The sequence below is a fragment of the Stegostoma tigrinum genome, chromosome 3 (genome assembly GCF_030684315.1).
Source record: "Stegostoma tigrinum isolate sSteTig4 chromosome 3, sSteTig4.hap1, whole genome shotgun sequence".
Classification (NCBI taxonomy): Eukaryota; Metazoa; Chordata; class Chondrichthyes; order Orectolobiformes; family Stegostomatidae; genus Stegostoma; species Stegostoma tigrinum.
Genome location: NC_081356.1, coordinates 127544681 through 127566889, shown reverse-complemented (window position 1 = coordinate 127566889; position 22209 = coordinate 127544681). Strand labels below are relative to the sequence as shown.

Here is a 22209-nt window from a genome sequence, read left to right as displayed (position 1 = left end):
TGGGTTTCTTACAGGATAAGTGCTGAGAAATACAATGCTTACACTACTTGAAATCAGTTCTGAGAAAGGGTTATCCGACCTGAAACATTAACACTGTTTTTTCCTTCACAGATGCTACCAGACCTGCTGAACTTTTCCAGCAACTTTGTTTTTGTTCCTGATTTACAGCATTCACAATTCTTTTGCTTTTTATTTGAAAAAAGTGCACTTGCCGTTGGTGTCAGCCCATCACTAGAGACATTGATGTTCTAGAAATTGCAGAAAAGGTGCATTCCAACAGACCTGAAATAAAGTCTATTTGGCATAACATCGGCATAGCAAGGATCCACATGAAGTCACACAGTTGTTCTAAATGGCAGATACCAATGAGCACAGCTGGAGGAGAATTGATCCATTGTTCATCCCATGTTATATATGACCACATGTACCTTGCCAACTCCTCCTCGCTTTCCAAGGAGACTCGCCTGTTCACACGTGCTCTCCTTTCACTCATATGAGATATGGCTACAATTACCCATTCACTTCTTTCCAGAAAGTGTCCAGGACTTTAAATATCCCTTTCATATATGTCAGCAGTTCACAGGTCCTTTCTCTAACTCTGCATATTATATATCCACAAGTTACAATGTGATGTGCTCCAGAGTGGAAGTCAAATCACAGATTAGGCGGTCCCTTTATTTAAGAACATAAGAAATAGGAGGAGTGCATCATGTGGGACCTCCAAGTTACTTTACCATTCAGTAAAATTTTGGCTGATCTGACTGTGGCCTCAGCTCCATTTTTCCGTCTAACCCCACAACCCTAACAGTGTCATCAATTGCAACTGAGATCCCCAATAGTTGTTATTGCAGACATGATTTCTGCTCTCAATCCAACAATTTAACCTCTTTATTTGGTCTTCCTAGCTGTTGGATCAGCATCTGAAGGTATCACTGGACATTCAGAATCTTCTGGCCTGAATAGTGGCTCCAATAATTTCTAACCTTAACCTTAGCCCCGACTTCTTTTTAAAGAAAGGAGGAGATTCTGGTGATGGTACACTGTCCTCCAGAACCAGTTTATTCAGTTCCTACATGTAACCACCTCTACTATTCACATATATACTGCCGCATTTATTTCTTTAATTTCTTTCAATATCCTTTCTCCCACATTTCAGGTGATATCAATTTAGTCATTTTAGCACCACCTTGACTTCACAATGCAATTTTGTTTCATATGTATGTGCATATTTGCAAGATTCCTTCCATCTCCCATTTGTTTTAATTGCTGCTGACAAGTTATATTTTCCAGCTGAGGGCTCTGCACTGCAGGAATCTGGAGGACACATCAGTGCAACTTTGTGCCATTTAGGTGTCCTCATTATGAGAAGTGTATCCTTGCACTGGACAGGGTACAGCCCACATTCACTAGATTGGTGTTGTCCTGTGATGTAAAAACGTAAAGTCACCATCGTCTTAGAAGACCACAAGCTGCTCTCAGCATGAGACACACGTGACTGGTAGTGGGTTTAAACTGGGGATCACCACACCTCAGGCAAAGGGGAGGTTGACTTCATTATAACTTCAGCCGGTGCTGTTGGTGTCACCCTGCATCACAAACCGACAGCATGGCCAACTGAGCTAACCATGTGCTGTGATCAGGGGCTAAGCAAATTGGGTCAATACATCTGCAAGCCAACCTAATCAAAACACGGGAGGTCTGACAGCAGCTGTTCTGAGAAAATCAGAGCTAACGTTTTAAGGCCATTATATCTTTTGTCTTTCCTCTCAAATGCTGCCAGACCTGCTGGGTTTTTCCAGCATTCTGTGTTTGTTTCAGTTTTCTGGGATCCACAATTCTTTATTTAAAGATTCTAAAGTGGTTTGATAGGGTCACTGCTGAGAGATTATCTGATTAACAGAAATGATCTAAAATGCTGGGACACAGCGAGGCAGAATAAAACAAACTTGCCAACAATGTAAGCAGAAATAGAAGTGGTTTCTATAAATCAATCATGAAAACCAATTAGCTCAGCTTAGACCACAAAAGTAACATTATCAGACTATTATGTTAGAGAAGGAAATGGCAGTTGTGTAATGCTTCAGTGTTTGCACAGATTGAATGAAATCTTCAAAAGGCAAATGGACTGTAAGTAAAGCAGGAACTGATAAATGCACGCATTAATAAGGAAATGAGTATTAATGGGTAAAGAGCATTAACCTCTGATGTCTAACACCAGAGAGTACTGAAGTAACAAGATTTGAGAGAGGAAGAAGAATACTTCTGTTTATTACACCATACCTATTCGGTTGTCACAGCCTAATGCAACAGCCACTTAACACAGCAAGCTCCCATTAACAGCCAGGATATTGACTAGATAACATCCATACCCCAAGATAAGGTGAATGGCAGGCGTCTTCTTCCAAGGGTTGGGGATTTCAAGTCTAAGGGACGTATTTTTAAAGGTGAGAGGAAAAAGATTTAAAAAGGACATGGGGGCAGCTTTTATTTTGCACAGAGTGTGCAGTTTGCGTCTGGAATGAACTTTCAGTGGAAATGGTGGATGCAGGCACAGTTAAGATGTTTCAAGGACATTTGGTTAAGTACATGAATAGGAAAAGCTTGGAGGAATATGGGCCATGTACAGACAGGTGGGACTAGTTTAGTTTGAGATTATGGTCGGCACGGACTGGTTGGACCAAAGGGTCTACTTCAGCGCTGTATGACTCAATGGCTCTACAGCAACTCTTTAGTATTCCACAGGATTGCAAAACACTGATCTTGAAATTTGGGAAGTGATCAAGACGGCAGCATGAAGGAACTCTGAAGGAAGACAATTCAAAACTTTCAAAACATGCAAAATGGTAAAACAGGCAACAATACTGGAAAGGGTGCAAAAAAAAGACAGAGCGAAGTTATCAAGACTAGAACGGGCTGGATTAGCTGGGACTGCTTTCTCTGGAGTGCTGGAGGCTAGAAAATCATCAGGGGCACAGATAAAGGTGAATAGCCAAGGTCTTTTCCCCAGGATGGGGCAGTCTACAACTGGAGGGCATGAATTTATTTGACCGGGAAAAGATTTAAAAGGGATGTGACGGTCAACCTTTTCACACAGAGGGTGCTGCATATGTGGAATGAGCTGCCAGAGGAAGTGGCAGAGGCTGGCACAATTTCAACATTTAAAAGACATTTGATAGAAAAGGTTTAGACGGACACATGCCAAGCACAGGCAAATGGAACTAGTTCAGTTTAGGAAACTCGATCAGCCTGGACGAGTTGGGCCGAAGGGCCTGTTTCCATTTTATATGACTCCATGAATCAATAATTGATTGGATGGAAGACTTTTTTCTCTTGTTCCTCTCCTCACACAAGAAACAAGCAATGCTTCACCAAGAGGCTACTGAAACAGAGGTTGTCACAATATCCAAAAGAAAACCACCTAGGTACTTAAGAACAACGAAGGATATCGGAAAACCTGGCCAAAAACATAATCTCTCAGTTTGCTATTCCTGCACTCTCATGTACTTCTTTCCAAGGCTGGATACTACCCTGGAGAAAAGTGCGAGAAGTTTCTACATTTTGGCTCAGATGAATCATCAGCATCTCTTTACAGGAAAAGGTCACCAACTCAGATCCTGGAGTGAGCTAAGCCTACTGTTACACATCCAAGCCAACCACGTCTGCACTGGCTCAGTCAAGTTCATCAGCTAGATGATGGCTGTATACCAGAAGACCTTCTGTGGGGTCATTGGGATAAGAAGTCATGAGCTCTTGGACATCAATTCCTCTGCTGTAAGGACACCTATAAATGAGCTGTAAAGATGGTGGGCAGTTACCATTGGCCACTGCAAATCATGACTTCAGGAGGCCGAGCGGTCAAAGGACATTGAAATAGGCGAGCAGAAACAAAAAGCTAGCTGGCCGATGGGGGATGAGGAAACAAGAGACCAACAGATGGTGCACCTTGTCAGCTCACTATCATCCTCTACAGCCAGAATAAAGGTCCTGAGTCACAGCTCAACACAGCTGTAAAGTTGTCACAATCCTACTGTACCATAGGGTTGCTCTCTCATTAAAGAGACACAACTGGTGATGGTGTACCCGAGGGTCAAGGGAGAGGTTGTGAAGTACTGTCCTCCACAGTAACCTCAGCCAGTGCAGATTTGAACCAACTCGTTTACCTTTTAACACGGTTGACCACCACAGCACATATAAACCTGAACACTGCCACCACAGACAGGGTCCTGCAACCTTCATACAGAAACCAGCTTGAACAGATCATTCACAATTAAAGATTTCCTGTTAGCACATTACAAACTCCAACATAACAAGTGACTAATCAAGACTTGATTCCATTAGATTGGTAATTCTAATTTAGTATTTCATTACTTATTGATTTACTGTATACAATACTCACCCCAGGAGCAGTGTAGGTACCCTCCAGAGGGAAGGCACACGGAGCTACTGTGTTCACAGGGCTGCTGGGAGGTGGTGTCACTATTAAACCAGTAGTGCTAATGTGGACCTGTTAGTAGAAAGAGGGTGTTTTATATCAGACAAAGTTACACATTGCAACATCTGTAAATCACATCTCAAAATATCGATCGTATCAGCAAAACACTAGGATCATGTTAATCCTTCTGCAACATTAGAAACACTACCCAAAATTTAGAATTCCATGGAGATACTGGTGTGCTTAACAAAGTCAACAAAGTCAACAAACTCTAAAAGAAAAGGCTGAAGAAGAGGAGCAAAAAACTACTCGGTCTCACCATGAGGGGAGATGATCTCAACACTAACCCATGACGGAACTCAAGCTGTTCACCTTGCAGTGGAAATTGTAATTCGAGAGTTGAGTGGATCATAGATAAACGTTTTTTAAAAAGTGATTCTATTGTTGGAAACTGGAGCAACCTTAAAATCAAACATTTCTCATTTTTAAAATCTACATTTTGCTACCACACAAAAAGCTGGAATTGACAAACAGACCATTGGGAGTGTCAATTGGAAAGCATAAGGAATTATTTCAGCCTGTTATTTTACTGTTTTAAAGGGCCTTGCTCCCATGCTTCAACATCAGAGCTATTCCAATTGAGAGAATTCAGTATTGCAAATTCTAAGTGGATCTAGTTTGCGACAGGAGACAAAAAGCTACAATTTAGACTTTGCGCAGTCTTTAGAACCAAGATCAATATTTGGGAGCGGAAGGTATTGGTATAAACTTTACCACATTCACGAACTCAAAAACTCCCGTTCCCTAATTGGGGAGAATCTGTTGATGAGGACAGTCAAACTGACAAACCCAGAAATGCATAACTAAGACTTTACAATTCACTTTTAAGATCTCAAAATTAGGGATTTCGCTTCATGAAACTTGGTGCATTAATGTATTGAAGTAATGAATTTTAGAGAATCGTATGTTAAATTTTATCTTGCATATTCCATGACAATTAACATTACCTTAATGGTCAATGATTTGGTAGTACAGAGAGCAAAGACACGTATTGCTGAAGCTTTTTGTCTTGTACCCAACGCCAGTTGCAGGAATACCATTTTAAGGGGAAAAGCTCACACTTATACAGTATGCAAGTTCTACTTGTTTGGCAAATTGACTCTAATTGATAGACACGTTGCCATGAAGAATGTGCCAACTGATGATAATATGACAGTTAATTGCCAGATTTTGTTTATGTTTTAAACCAAGCACATTGCCCTGAAAAATTAACCAGGGGAAGGGGAGGGAAAATTGGAAAAGCCCAATTCAGATCACACTTCTGGGTACTTCTGATTCCTTGCAACTCTCCATTGTTGATACAAGGTTTTGGATAAGCCAATTCTTACTCTTTTATTTACTGTTTGAAGATTCACCCTTTTATTGTCTCTGAATGAGGTATTGTGTTTTCCTTTCAACAGGGAAAGTTTGTAGAATTGCGCTCACTGGTGTAGTGCGCTGCAAGTCAAACCCGCTACTTCTCCATTCTTAACAAAATATAAAGACTTTATAGACATACACAAAAATCCCAGTCTTACCCGTGTTTATAGAAAGCACATACAGGTTTGCGCACTTAACAGAAATACTATTAATTATGGCGACAGAGTGGCTGGAACTGGTAGATCAGTGGTTAACATTGCTGTCTCACAGCATCAAGGGCCCAGGTTTGATTCCAGCCTTGGGTGACTGTGCAAACTTCACACAGACATTCTCCCTGTGTCTGCGTAAGTTTCTGCTGGGTGCTCTGGTCTCCTCCCACAGTCCAAAGATGTGCAGGTTAGGTGGACTGGCCATGGGAAAGACAAGGTTATGTGGACAGGGTGGAGGGTGGGTCTGGGTCAGATGCTCTTCGAAGGATCGGTGCAGTCTCCATGGGCTCAACTGGCCTCTTTCTGTACAGTGCAGTTTTTATGATTCTATGAATTACAAGTGAAAGAACACTAGCTACAGGTAAACAATTATGAACCAGTGGCATTAGTCTCTACAAGTTAAATTCTAACCCCTTATCAAATACCCATTACACCGACAGGTGGAAAAGAACATGGGTGTTATGGATAGAGAGAAGCTGGAAAGGCAATTGACTGGTCTCTATCCACAGGATCTGCTGAGATGGTGCTTATGGCGATCAGAAGTTTTTGGTCTTCCTTCTCTGGATACTTTCACTGGTTTGCTAGGAGGTACAGTGTAACTAGTTCACACATAGAAAAGGCCTCTAGCCTATTAATATTTATAATAGGTAATTAATAAACATTAACAAAGTCACAGCTGACAGCAACTGTAAATGGGAAAACAAACATTTTCTTCAGGCTTAAATTGGCATTAACTCAGAAGCTCTTCCTGTTCTGTGGTAAACATCAATTTAAGTGAGTGGTGGAAGTCAGAAGACTTCTCACTATCTTCTTTACAGTCCCCCCACGCTGTTCAGCTATCTGGGAACTAATCACATGGCAGGGGAAAGGCATTTGTCATCAATAATTAGGCACTAGTCCATAGAGCAGTCAGTTACTTATTGCTGAGATAATGGGAACTGCAGATGCTGGAGAATCCAAGATAACAAAATGTGAGGCTGGATGAACACAGCAGGCCAAGCAGCATCTCAGGAGCACGTGGTTGAATATCCATTTATACACTGCACAGACAAGCAGCAACCACTTTCCTACAGCTGCGTGAACCCAGCAGCCGTGTGAAAAGTTGTCCCACTGCAGTCCACAATCAAAAATACATAGAAATAAATGGACAGCGTTTTTTTTTACAACCAGGTGAGCTGATTAGACAAAAAAGGAGGGGCTCTAACCAGCTATTGGGAAAACCTGAAAGAACTGCGGATGCTGAAAATCAGAAACCAAAATAAAAACAGAAATTGCTTGGAAAAATTTAGCACGTCTCACTGAAGTGTTAACTCTAATTTCTCTCCACAGATGCTGCCAGACTTGAGATTTTCCAGCAATTTCTGCTGTGAGGATTTGCTATTGCTGCTCACTGCTGCCTCTGTGGAGGGACAGAATATTGAGGTTGATGGATGGACTGTTGATCATGCAGGGTGCTTCGCCTGAGATGGTACTGAACCTCTGTGTGTTCATAAGCTGTACTCATCTAGGCAAACAGAGTATTCCATCACATGGTGGCTCAGTGGTTAGCACTGCAGCCTCACAGTGCCAGGGACCCAGGTTCGATTCCAGCCTTGGGTGACTGTCTGTGTGGAGTTTGCACGTTCTCCCCGTGTCTGCGTGGGTTTCCTCCGGGTGCTCCAGGTTCCTCCCACAGTCCAAAGATGTGCAGGCTAGGTGGACTGGCCATGCTAAATTGCCTGTAGTGTTCAGGGCTGTGTGGGATGCTTCAAGGGGCAGTGTGGATTTGTTGGGCCGAAGGGCCTGTTTCCACACTGTATGGAATCTAATCAAACTACGGATTTTTGGCCTTATATAGCGGACAGGCTTTGGGGAAGTTAGGAGATGCATCTTCACCAATTTCCCAGTGTCAGATCAACTCCTAGAAACATAATATTTTTAAGATGGTCTGAATTCCATTACTAATCAATGATAACTTTTAGGGAGTCAATTACAGGGGAATTCAGTGATGGCAATGACATTGGATGTCCGAGGGGAGATGGTTAGATTCCTTCTTGTTTGAGATGGTCATTGTTGGGCACAATCATAACTTGCCACCTATTTGCCCAAGCTTGAATCTTGTCCACATCTTGCTGTACGCATGAACAGATGTGTTCAGTGTGCTGCGCACTGTACTGAGTACTGTGCAAATGTCCTCATTTTGGCCTTGTCATGAAGGGACAGGAATTCATGAAGCAGCTGAACATAACTTCCAAAGAAGTCACATTAAATCCAAATTATTATCTAACAGGAAGAAATAATTTCACATTAACAGATAGACCTTGAGTTGCAGTGCCATCGCTGGGCAATTCCATTGCTGTGGATTTATCCTTCATCATACTTGCAAATATTTGTAATTTAAAACACAAAGTGCTCCATTCTGTCATATCCTTAAAGAGAGAATTAGCATATATTTGTTTTATTTCAGCTGAAGGACAATGCCCAGATGAACCCTTACAGTAATGTCCAGGGGCTAAGAGGATTTGGTCTCCAAGAATCACAACCATCTTCCTCTGCATTGGGTATGACTCCAATCGGTAAAGTACTTTGGCCCCAATTTTTGTTTAATTCACTTCTGTTAACTCCTCTTGATGACACACACAGTCAAATGCAGTAACTTCCACCTAACTACAGTTCAGCTCTCGTCTGTTAGGACCAAGGCTACAATGTGGTTCTAAGCCCATTAGCCCTGGCAGAAACCACACACAGTCAGTAGTGAGTTATTGCTCACCAAATGTCATTTCAACAAGATTTTTTAAAATCATGTTGCTAATGAGAGAGAAGAATTGGATGGTAAGTGGCCAGTTTAAATTCATCCTGCTTCTTGTCAACAAGGTATATGCAGACAATTATCCTCATTGTCAAACAGATATGTCAGTTCCATACACATACTGGGACAGCTTTATAATAACATGTTTCATTCTACTTTGTTTGCACAAAAAATCTTCAATCACAAGCTCATCTCACCCTCAGCTTCTTTTACCGAAAGTCATTTATTCTAAGAGTTATGGTGGGTTTCATAACATCATTTTAATACGTTTTGAAAGATCAAAAGATAGATGTGGGAGAGGAAGGCCATTTTTAAGTGCTCCAGCCTGATAGCCTACAGTTTTCTCTCATCACAATACCCAGCTAATTCTTGCAGATCTTCCTATCCACCCATCTACCCAGAGAACCGGTCTGTATGTTGGCACATGTCCAAATTCTGGCTTTTAGCAATTTAAATCTGTGCCCCGGTCTTACTAGTCTCAAATACTGCACTGTTCAAAGTTCATCTTTTCTGCATGATTTACTAATTTAAATACACCTCAATACAAGTCATTTCAAACAATCTAGTTCCAGTTCTGAAAAGCCTTGGTTCATTTGAGATTTCAGCATCACTCAGTTGTCTGACATTTGACTCCACTTCATGGCAATTCTCCACACTGCCTTCGAGGCTTGAATATCTCCCTTGTGGTTTGCTGAGCAAAGGTAGATAGTACTCTGGGGTGGTCTCACTAAACATTGTGCAGTGAAAGCTTGGTTCTTCTTATGTCCCTATGTTCCTCTGCTAATGTGACTCATCAAGCCATTTACTTGTCAATTATTGTTTCACAGCGAACATTGAGTGAGTTTTGTCATAGAAATGATTAGAAACAGTTCAAACAAAGAAGTAGTCCATTCAGGACAACAAGGTGCGATCCATCCTTCTCCCCTGCAACAAGTGGGATTAAGCCTATCTGTTCGCATTCACTTCTCATTCCATTCCAAGCTCAGTTTCTGACCCTGTAGCGCCACCAGTAAAACCACTTACTTTGGCCTCTATAACACTGCCTGTTTTTGCCCCTGCCCCAGCCCATCTGCTGCTAAAGCTCTCATCCATGCCTTTGTCCCCTTAAGAATCCACCATCGAAACACAGTCCTGGGTGCTTTCCCACATTTAACCCTCCATAAACTTGAAGTCTGTGTGATAACTGGCAGCAAGGTCCCTCCCTTGATCTCCTGGTGCACACACTGAACTGGGCACTGCTTGACTAGGAGCTAATGTCTGGCTTTTAAACTTCTCACCAACATTTTGAAATACTTCTATGGCCTTTGTGCCATTCCCTATCTCTGTAAATCTCCTCCTGTACCAAAATCCTCTGAGAAATATGCGTTCCTTCAACTCTGACCTATTGTTCCATCACGGATTTTCAAATTCTACTGCTGGTGGCTGCACCTTCAGGTGCCTGGGCCCCAAGCTCTGGAGTTCCCTTCTGGCATGCCCTCACTCTACTGTTTTAAGATACTCCTTAGAATCCACCAGTTGACCAAACTTTTAGTCATTTGGCCTAACAATTCCTTATGCGGATCAATTTCGTCCCTTGTTTAATAATACTACTTCAATTGCCTTGCATCATTTTACTATGTTAAAAGCAAAAGATGGTTGGGTTTTGTTGTACAGGTAGTTCTCCTATAAGATGATAGTAGCATTCTTGCCTGACCATGCACTGTAGAAAATCACATGGTAGGAAAATTGCTACAGAAATTCGCTATACCTGTACAGAACAAAGTTCAACGTTATCCAAACACAGTACAGTATTCATCAATTGCGTTAGTTAATTTGTGTTAATGAAACACACAGAACTACCTGTAAGGATGTTGCAAAGTAAAACCTCAGGATTTGCAATTGCACAGGGATAGACGTTTTGGAGTAACACAAGGACTGAATGACTGCATTCACCCAAGTATTACACCCAACTAAGAGTTTTTTTAAAAAAATATTACATATAGATTAAATCAATTGACAATTACCAATTGTATCTCTGTAGAACCCATCAGTTTTGCCTTTTGCATAATGGGTAAACAGGGCCCCAAATAAAAACCAAAACAACTGCGGATGCTGTAAATCAGGAACAAAAAGAAAGTTGCTGGAAAAGCTCAGGTCTTCCTCAGAAGCAGGTCTGAGTAGGTCTTCCTCGGAGTTATCTGTTTTGTTCTTCACAGATGCTGCCAAACCTGCTGAGCTTTTCCAGCAACTCTCTTTTTGTCCAAGACTTGAACCCAAACTGTGAGCTGTGCCATCTCCATTCGAAGCCAGAAGGTCAGAATGAGAACATCAGCAACCCAAACCAATGGACACAAACATACCAATTAAAAACAGGAGCAGGCCACTTGGCCCCATCGATCCTGCTCCACCACTGAATAAGTTTGTAGCTAATTTAACTACTCTATATTTCCAAGTACTTTGATGATCTTTCACCCTCTTGAATGCCAAGAGGTTATCCACCTCTGCCTTAAAAATAAAGACTTCTCTTCCACCACCTTTAGAAGAAGAGAATTCCGAATGCTCACAACCTTTAAAAGAGGCGGGGGGGGGGGGAGAAAAACTCTTTCTGCTTCTATTTTAAATGGTGACACTTTGTTCCACTTTCTCCTACGAGAGGTAACCTGGTCTCCATATTCATCGTGTCAAGAACTCTCAATCTTAACTGTTTCAACGTCAAGACAACATGAGGCACTGCAAAGACTCTGAAGATCATGAGGGGCTGTCCAAAAGGCAGTATATGAATCTTGCCATTCAGGAAAGGGTATACATGGACTCTTCAACGAGGAAATAAAATATAGACTCATTAAGCACTGATGGGGTCATTCAGCCAATCGAATCTGCCAAAGGTCTGACATCGAACCATTCAATTAGTCCCGCTCTGTTGTTCATTTCCCTTAGAAATGGCAATATCTATTTCACAAAGAAATACTCAATTCTTTTTGAAAGCCAGCACTGCACCAGTTTTCTGTCTCCCTTCAGGCTGTGCATTTCTGATCACAGTAATAACAACAAAATCAAACTTATGATCACAACAAGAGTTTTCCAGGACTACAAGACCTGTTACCTGAGAAGGAGCGCTGCAGGAGAGTCCACCCAATTCAGTGATGCGTGCAGCAGCTGTCGGGTTACTAGAGCTTATCAGGACGGGAGGGCTGATCTCCATGGAGTGGCGGTTTTGAGATGACGGAGATGCTTTGTTAGACGTTGTTAGCGAGGTGAACGAGTGCCGTTTTTTGGTGTTCTTCTTTGTGATGTCCAAGGATTTCTGAGCAGAATTGTTGTGCACAGCCCCTGAGGTACTGCTGCTGCCTTCGCCGGAATCGCCACCTCCAGAATTGGAAGTTGAAGGTTTATCCAATTGTATCAGGTGTTTGGCTGTTGAGTTAAACTGAAATAGACAAAAATATTCTCAAATCACATAAATAACCTTTAAATAATGTACTCTATCCTGCTGCTGGGTATACAGGATTGTGTACTGTCAGTCAAATGCATTTGAAACAACTCCACTGATGCTTCTGATCAGTCCTGTATCTTGAGTGAAACCGAAATGTTTCAAATTCAGTGTTCTGCTACACAAACAGACTCAAATTTTAATTCTGAATGCAATCCAAATTAATTTTTTAAGCATCATTGTCATCAATTTATATCAATAACTTCAAACAAGTTGGAGTTTGGTGTTTTGTCATTTGGCCGCACACAATATTATGAAAGCAAAATAGTGCAGATGCTGGAATTCTGAAATAAACAAAGAAAACGTTGGAGAAACTGAACAGGTCTGGCAGCGTCTCTGCTAGGAAGAACAGAGTTTTTACGAGCATGAAATGACTTTTTCAGGGCTGGCAGTCTGTTCTTCTCTCTCCACAGATATTGCTTTCATCCTGAATTTCTCTAATATTTACTCTTTTTATGTTTCTGGAATTTGCTTTTCAATTTTCAGCATTATAACATCTAATTAAAAGTAAGAATTGTGAACTGTTGTGCTGAATGAGTTTACAGGATGCAGTATAAATTTGCAATGGGAAACATAAGTACGGAAATGTAAAACGAGTCACTTGGTCATAAAGAATGTGATTATGCTGAAAAACACGTCATGTGCTCATCTAGACAAATGCAAGAACACCAAATTTCAAAAGGGAACCACATTTCTGACTGCAAGACCAAAGGATGCCAATTGGTTGGCAAAGTGACTATGATTCTTCAAGATATTGAAGACTATGGAGAATGTACCACACATTATGGAATGATTAATACCCATACATACAGGCACAAACATAATAGCTATGAATACGAGAAATAATGAGCATGTCAGAGGAATATATTGAGGATTAATCTCCTTCGTCTGTCACCAACACTACAAGCTCTCACTTGCTCACCTTATGAGCCAGTTTATCAAATGCCTTTTGGAAATTCAAATACATTACACGTACTGGTTACTTTTTTTAAACTCAACCTATTGTTGTACCTCAAAAGAATTTCAATGAATTTGTCAAACCTGATATCCCATTCACAAAACCATGCTGACTCTGACTGCATGACAATTTTCTAAATGCCTTGCTACTATCTTCTTAATAACGGATGCTTGCATTGATTAAAAGCAATTTCTTCTCATTAAGGGTCATTACTCTTTGGAATGCCCTTTGACAGACAGAGGTGGTGGCTGGATTTTTAAACTACTTAAGGCAGAGTTAGACAGATTTTCAATTCAAAAAGCAGGCAAGGGTTAGTGGCGACAGACAGCAAAGTGAAGTTTAGGCCGCAATCAAGATGAGCCTTTTCAAGGGCAACAATCGCTAGCCTAACCAGTAATGTTCAGATCCCATAACAAATGTTTAACAATCATCATCTTACCAAATGGTGGAACAGGCTTGATAGCCCAAATAAGCCTACTCAAGGTTATATTTCTTATGATCTTCTAAGTTCCAACAAACAACATGAAAATGACCAGATAATTTATTTACAGTGACATTGGATGAAAGATAAATATTGGGTGGGACAGGAAGAAAATTCTACTTCTCATCTGGTATCATGAGATCTTTTCCAATCAGCTGCCAGGTCTTGGAGTGACAGAGGGGAAGGGTCGCAAAGTGAGGAACTGAGACTCTGGAGCGATAGAAGAACCATGTCCCCAGAGTGACAGTAGGGTTGAAGTCTGAATGCCGGTACAGCGCGACACACCTGTTTTTTGCTGAGTGCCACTGAGGAGTAGATTGGAGCGATACAGGACAATTGCTAGACTTGAGCCTGGCACCACATTCTGAGCTGCTGTTATCAGACCGCAATTTAAATCCTTTTTAATATGTTACAACTATCTTTAAGTAATGTTTGTGCTTTCCTTCAATCCTCTTTGTAAACAACACTTTTCTTTTACTCTCAGATTTGCACCTAGGTCCTTGTACCTTCTTGTACCCAAGACTGCACCAATAAAAGGCAGCCATTGTAAAAATCTTTCACTGTACTCCGATATGTCTGTACTGGAGCACAAGTTACAATAAAAGGATAATTCATTCTATCATAGTTAACATTTCGTGGACTTAAAATTTTGAAGAATCGTGGAAAAATTCATTTAGTTCAAGTTTGAGTGATTTGTTTAAGTGGTGAAAGGTCACCGTGGACATTGCAAATTCTTGTTCACAAGACTTCTTAGAAGTCACACAATTTTGCTGGGACTGCTTGAACTGTGACTGGCTTGAAGAGATTCTTGTTTTATCTGACCTTCATCTGGAGGACAAGATATCTGTGGAGATGGGCAGCCCAGCTGAGCTCTCCTGCTTTTGTTTTCAAAAGAAAACCTTATTGTTCAGTTCAAGGTAAAACTTATTTCCACTTTTAAAGGAGAAACTGAAGGAATTTCTGAATAGTATATCTCCTGAGCAAGTTGTCTGCTAAGACTCCAAACACAACCAAACACGAACAATGATTTGACAGTATATGTCACAACATTAGTGGGACAGTTTTGGAATATCCTTTTTTATTTGCGTTCAACAAAAGCCCGGACCAGAGTGTATTTTCTTTTCAGAAACCCAATCTTTGCAGGTAACTACCTTTACTTCTAATTTCTTCCAATTGAAGAATGCATGTATGTGTTTCTTAGGGGATATTTAGAAGAATAAAGATTTATGTTTTTACATTAGTGACTAAACACACATTACAAATTCATTGAATAAGTTTTGTTTTGATAATACATTAATAACTCTATTTAGAAACATAAATGATCGATCTCTTTGTTTAAAACTTTATATAGACGAGATATTTAGTTAGTCACAAAAACAAATTGCTGGAGAATCTGAGTAACACGGCAGGCCAAGCAGCATCAGGGGGGCTCCTCTGATGCTGTGTGGCCTACTGTGTTCATCCAGCTCGACATCTTGTTATCACAGATTCTCCAGCATCTGCAGTTCCCATTATCTCTGAAACGATTTTAACCCCACTGCGAAGCCTCTTCTAAGGATGCCTACCCTGAAGAAGTTACCCTCCTACCTCCGGAACAACTTCAGTGGATCTCTCTCCCAATGCAACTCTCTCATAATCTCTTCGGCCTTGAAACTGCTCGACCATGTCCTGAAGCAAATCAGGTACTACAGCCACATCATCTTTCTTAGTACCTACCTACAGAAGCAGATCATCCCCAATGGACAACAGTCCACATTCAGGCGATCACAATTTGGCCCCAACCTTGACAATGTCTACATTCAGAAATTTGAGATCATTCAGAAGCATTTCTCCCTGCGACTCCTGAAACACACACTCGCAGCAATGCGCCGGCATCTCCTGGCACTACAATCAAGCCTACCCAGGTCAGAGCCTCCCTCTCCCAGACCTGTAAAAGACCTCTCCTGTTTTTTTACCCTTTGGAGGATCCACAACCTCAATTCTCAATTCTATTCAGCTTTATTGGACACTAAAATCTGTAAACTTACTGGTGCCGACCATCTAAAACGGGCTTCCTCCACCTCCCAAATCCCCAAACCTACCCAGGACCTTCTCCACAATGTAACAAAGTGTAGAGCTGAATGAACACAGCAAGCCAAGCAGCATCTCAGGAGCACAAAAGCTGACCTTTCGGGCCTAGACCCTTCATCAGAGAGGGGGATGGGGAGAGGGAACTGGAATAAATAGGGAGAGGAGGGAGGCGGACCGAACATGGAGAGAAAGCAAGATAGGTCGAGAGTATAGGTGAGGAGGTAGGGAGGGGATAGGTCAGTCCAGGGAAGTTGGACAGATCAAGGAGGCGGGATGAAGTGGTAGGTAGGAAATGGAGGTGCAGCTTGAGGTGGGAGGAAGGGATGGGTGAGAGGAAGAACAGGTTAGGGAAGCAGAGACAAGCTGGGCTGGTTTTGGGATGCAGTGGGGGGGAGGGGATGAGCTGGGCTGGTTTTGGGATGCAGTAGGGGAAGGGGAGATTTTGAAGATTGTGAAGTCCACGTTGATACCATTGGGCTGCAGGGTTCCCAAGCGGAATATGAGTTGCTGTTCCTGCAACCTTCGGGTGGCATCATTGTGGCACTGCAGGAGGCCCATGATGGACATGTCGTCTGAGGAATGGGAGGGGGAGTTAGAATGGTTTGCGACTGGGAGGTGCAGTTGTTTGTTGCAAACCGAGCGGAGGTGTACTGCAAAGCGGTCCCCAAGCCTCTGCTTGGTTTCCCCAATGTAGAGGAAGCCACACCGGGTGCAATGGATACAATATACCACATTGGCAGATGTGCAGGTGAACATCTGTTTGATATGGAAGGTCATCCTGGGGCCTGGGATGGGGGTGAGGGAGGAGGTGTGGGGGCAAGTGTAGCACTTCCTGTGGTTGCAGGGGAAGGTGCCGGGTGTGGTGGGGTTGGAGGGGAGTGTGGAGCGGAGGAGGGAGTCACGGAGAGAGTGGTCTCTCCGGAAGGCAGACAAGGGTGGGGATGGAAAAATGGCTTGGGTGGTGGGGTTGGATTGTAGATGGCGGAAGTATCGGAGGATGATACGTTGTATCCGGAGGTTGGTGGGGTGGTATGTGAGGACGAGGGAGGTCCTCTGGGGGCGGTTGTGGCGGGGCGGGGTGTGAGGGATGTGTTGCGGGAAATGTGGGAGACGCGGTCAAGGGCGTTCGCGACCACTGCGGGGGGAAAGTTGGGGTCCTTGAAGAATGTGGACATCTAGGATGTGTGGCAGTGGAATGCCTCATCCTGGGAACACATGCGGCGGAGGCGGAGGAATGGGGAATAGGGGATGGAATTTTTGCAGGAGGGTGGGTGGGAGGAGGTGTATTCTAGGTAGCTGTGGGAGTCAGTGGGCTTGAAATGGACATCAGTTTCTAGCTGGTTACCTGAGATGGAGACTGAGAGGTCCAGGAAGGTGAGGGATGTGTTGGAGATGGCCCAGGTGAACTTGAGGTTGGGTTGGAAGGTGTTGGTAAAGTGGATGAACTTTTCGAGCTCCTCTGGGGAGCAAGATGCGGCGCCGCCGATACAGTCATCAATGTAACGGAGGAAGAGGTGGGGTTTGGGGCCTGTGTAAGTGCGGAAGAGGAACTGTTCCACGTAACAAAACCAGCCCAGCTCATCCCTTCCCCCCACTGCATCCCAAAACCAACCCAGCCTGTCTCTGATTCCTCAACCTGTTCTTCCTCTCACCCATCCCTTCCTCCCACCTCAAGCCGCACCTCCATTTCCTACCTACCACCTCATCCCGCCTCCTTGATCTGTCCATCTTCCCTGGACCGACCTATCCCCTCCCTACCCCCTCACCTATACTTTCCTCTCTACCTATCTTGTTTTCTCTCCATCTTCGGTCCGCCTCTCCCTGTCTCCCTATTTATTCCAGTTCCCTCTCCCCATCCCCCTCTCTGATGGTCTAGGCCCGAAAGGTCAGCTTTTGTGCTCCTGAGATGCTGCTGGGCCTGCTGTGTTCATCCAGCTCCACACTTTGTTATCCTGGATTCTCCAGCATCTGTAGTTCCCATTATCACTGATACAATTCCTTCCCCACAATGTGTCCGCCACCATTGGCCATGTGGCCACTGTCACAGCACACACGGATAAGGTCCATTTCTGAAGAAGGGTCTTGGCCCGAAACGTCAGCCTTCCTGCTCCTCTGATGCTGCTTGGCCTGCTGTGTTCATCCAGCTCGACACCCCTTGTTATCCCAAAATTTCCAGCATCTGCAGGTCCTACTATCTCTGCTGGAGAATCTCAGCCAGTCTAAACCTTTCTTCTTCAAGTTCTAGGGTTGGGAGGCCACTGGACTCAAAACATTCACCCTGCTTTCCATCAGATGCAACCAGCCCTGCCAAGTTTCTCCACCAATTTCAGTTTTGTTTTGTATTTCCAGCATCTACAGTTCTGCGTTTTACTTAATCAGCCAAATCAGTTAACAGGAAAAAGTAGTTTTATTCTATGCCGTAACCTGTGGAGTAGTAGAACTAGAGCAGCTGTGCATTTCTCTAGCCTCAGTTGTAACAAATATCTGCAACAGCAAACATGACCTTACAGGATTTGATTCCTCAGATGGCACAGCACTCCTTCAGCGCTGCCATAAAGCAAGAGACTAGATTTTGCTCTCAAGCCTTTGAACTAAGACATGAACACGCAATTTTCTGATTGATAGACAAAAACACCACTTAGACCCATAGCTGACAAATGAAAGACTGCTTCCAATAATAGAGCATTCCAAAGTTCAAATTCATAGAAGTTCTTGAATTGTGACTCAGTGATACAAACAATGAGGACTATAGGAGGCTTTGAAGGCACAATTATAAACGTTATATCAAATGACAGCTTCAAATGATTGGAGCTCAAAAAGCAAACATGAATAATGGTTTGAACTGACAGGAAACATGATTGGTTGCCCAATATAATTTGTCACAAAGCTAAATAATTCACATTGAGATATAAATTTGGATCTATATAGAAATGTTTAACGATATTTCAATAACCTTAAATAGGTCATAAGCACTATAGTGTTAAATAAAAAATGAATTCAAATGAACACTTGCCTGCCCTACTTTTACTGATGTCTTGACTGTTCCAAAGGTAAGAAACAACATGAATAAAATCACACAATGGTATCTAACTGTATTAAATATATGCCCAAAGTTCAACTCCGCTGCCCCAAATGAAATGTATTAACCTCTGACTTTGACATTTCCAGCTCCATTTGCACGAACATGATCTCATTAAATGTAAATACACTGTAGAACTTACAGTCCAGAATGCATAGATAAAGTCATTTTTGGGCTTGGAATTTGCTGGATTATGGAATGAATGAATAGGTGATTCTACTCAAAGGATTTCTGGGCAACTGATTTGCTTTCTTCCATAGGTTTCTAAAGACATCACCGTAACAGTAAAATGTTTCTCAGTGTGATGAATACATACAAAATTTCCCTGAATTACAAATCTATGGAGCAATATTAAACGGCACTTTCAGTGGAAACAGCTTGTCACTAGTCAATCCTCCAACCATTCTGCTAAACAAACTTACATAAAATACACAGTTAACACAACATTTGCACGGACTCAAAAGAAAAACTTTGAGGATGTTCAAAGTCTCAAACAAAAACAGAAAATGCTGGCAATTCTCAGGTCTGGCAGATTGTGGAGAGAATGACAGTTTCAATTGGAGGACCTTACATCAGATTCGAACGCACACATCCCACCTACCAAAACTGATTACTTACCTCAACATAGGAAATTGGGAATATTCCTATCTTATCTCCCAACACTCCTTCAGCCCAGTTTTCGTCTACTCGGCGTATCACTGTCAAGATATCATCCTGAAGCAAAAGATAAATTTGTCACTGAGGAAACCAATAATTCTGCTTGACTATGTAAACAATACATACATCAAAAGACAGGACTAAGACTTTGAATCTGTACATTCAGTGCAAATTATTTGGTTACAGGTGTATGGCTGATTTTAGTGATTCCTTGCAGATATGGTCTGAGTCACCGCTGTCTGTGGTTTTAAAGCTAAACCATAGGAGATTTGGCACTGACCTGACATTACAAAACCATTTCTGGATCTGTATAATATAGCACTGACAAATCCACAACACTGAAACACCTCTCAGAAATTGCACAAAGCTGTGAAATCTATGAAGAACGCAAAGTTTCTCAGAAAATGCACACGGCACAAATTTGGCATTTTGAGGAACAAAGGAAAGCTCCTTCTCAAATATTTTGCAATTAATACCTGGATAGGTGCTGGAATAACTTGGGCAAGAAATGATACAAAACAAACTCCTGAAACCTGAAGTAGAAGAGTGCCACCAATTTTTGGGGGCATTTAGAGATGAGCATTAAAATCTGCCCCATTGGTAACCCTCACATCCCGCAACAACCTAAGAAAAAAAGGAAGATCTCACCTTTGAGAATGGCAAGCAGTCTTTATCTGCTTCCTTGTCTTTCACTTCAAAGTCATAAAGTGCTTTGCACTGTGGAGGTGGCTGAGGTAAAGGTTTAATAATCTGGACAAAGTTGGTGGGGAAAAAGCCATGGACACCATTGACTTCTCCATGGTACCAATTTTCATCTACTTGTCGTCGCAGAATAATGATGTCACCCTTGTTGAACTTGAGATCACCGGGCTCTTTTCCTTCATAGTTGTACAATGCTTTAGCACACGGTAGTTGAGGTATACCCTGAAACATAATACAAGTACAATTTTAACAAATATAATTCCTCATCACCATCAATTACATACCAAATCACAAATAATTCCCAAAATCATCCAGAAAAGTTAACACTATTTTGAAGGACACTACCTTTTCCAAATTTCTGCCATTCGCTACGCCTGGTGATTCTTTTTCCTCAAACATGCAATCGTCAATATAAAGGAATGAAACATTTTCCTGAACCACAAGCGCCTATAATCCAAAACAAATGTACTTTATCAGCTTTGCCCAGCTTGTGGACGGCACACAGGAAAACTTCTTTTAGTATCAGTCATGCCTGCTGGAGCTGAAGCCGTTCTGAAGTCGTTTGTTTTTCTTCTTTAGCCTTCTGTACACTCTGAGCAACAGACTTTCCCATTCTGCTGGCCAGTACTTGTATTAATGCTTCCTAAACTTAACTCACTCAAAATCCTCAACATGACAATCATCTTATTGAATTGGGTTAGATTATAATGCCGTTAACAAAAGGAAAAATATATTGATCCAGCAACTAGAATCTAGATCACTGTACCACTCAGTCCATGGCCAACAACAGATACTTCATTTTCCAAAATATGGATCCTCAAAGCATTGTGCATTCAAAAACACACTGAAACCTTCAAACAAGATCCAGAATTTACCAGACACTATAAACTGCGTACTTCGCCAACTGTAAAAGCAATATTTAAAATTTACTATCAAGGCTATTTCAGCAGTATTGAACTTTAGTTTGGCTACATTTGCAATGTTGCACACAGTTCTTGCTGCCACACCACCAGAAGGATGTGGAGCGAGTAAAGAAAACATTTACCAGAAGATTGCCTGGTCTGCACAGTATTAGATATGAGGTCAGATTCAATAAACTTAGTATGTTTTCACTTGAACTTACAAAATTATAAAAGGAAGAATAGAATGTGGGAGTCCTTTTCCCAGTATAGGGATGTCAATTACAATGGAACGTAGATTTAAGCTAACAGGAGAAAAGTTTAAAGGAGATGTGAGAGGTCAGTTTTTTTTTACACAGAAGGTGACAAGTGATTGGAATGCACCACCAGTAGAGGTGGTAGGAGCAAACAGAATAGCAATAGTTAAGGGCCATCTTGACAGATGCATGAATAGGCATGGAATAGAGGAATGTGGACGACATGGAGGCAAAGGGCTTTTAGTTTAGAAACAGTGTCATGCGTCAGCACAGACTTGGTGGGTCAGAGGACCTGAACCTGTGTAGAACTGTTCTTTGAATGAATAGCTAATGTCACTAGTATCGTGTATTTCTATGTCCACTGATTAAGTTACACCTCATCACTGGGGTTTTCATGCAGCTCCAAGGGACACTAGAATCAAGACAACTACAGTACACAAGCATCTCAGGTTAAGAAGTAAAATGAATTCATGCCTTACAGCAAAGTATCAAGTCATCAAGTGCATCATAGATTTGAAGTGGACCAAATGTGAACTTCTGGCAGCTCAAGATTATGATGGCAACGACACACAAGACAGAGTTGGAACTCTGCAAGTTTTGCCCTGGCCAAATACCTGGAAATAGCACTTTCCAACTCATTCCAAGACAGTGAATTCAAGGCAGTGAACGCTATTTACTGATACATCATGGGTGACAACGATCATCTCGAATATCCTCGATTGTCTCAGAAGTTGAGAAGATATTTATAGATGTTCCCCTCCAAACATTAACCATGTCTTTTTTTTTAAA

The 22209-nt window shown here is 42.0% G+C and overlaps 1 protein-coding gene across 5 annotated transcripts in view; it reads right to left on the bottom strand.

The window, feature by feature from the left end:
* Window positions 1–22209, bottom strand: part of sh3rf1 (SH3 domain containing ring finger 1) — a 149040-nt gene that overhangs the window by 29765 nt on the left and 97066 nt on the right. For all 5 annotated transcript variants that reach the window (XM_048528191.2, XM_048528195.2, XM_048528193.2 and 2 more), the window contains 4 exons: window positions 20211–20486; window positions 19524–19619; window positions 11931–12254; window positions 4397–4504 (listed from right to left, as the gene is read on the bottom strand). In XM_048528191.2, coding sequence (XP_048384148.2) covers window positions 4397–4504; window positions 11931–12254; window positions 19524–19619; window positions 20211–20486 — 804 coding nt within the window. The remainder of the gene's footprint in view (window positions 1–4396; window positions 4505–11930; window positions 12255–19523; window positions 19620–20210; window positions 20487–22209) is intronic.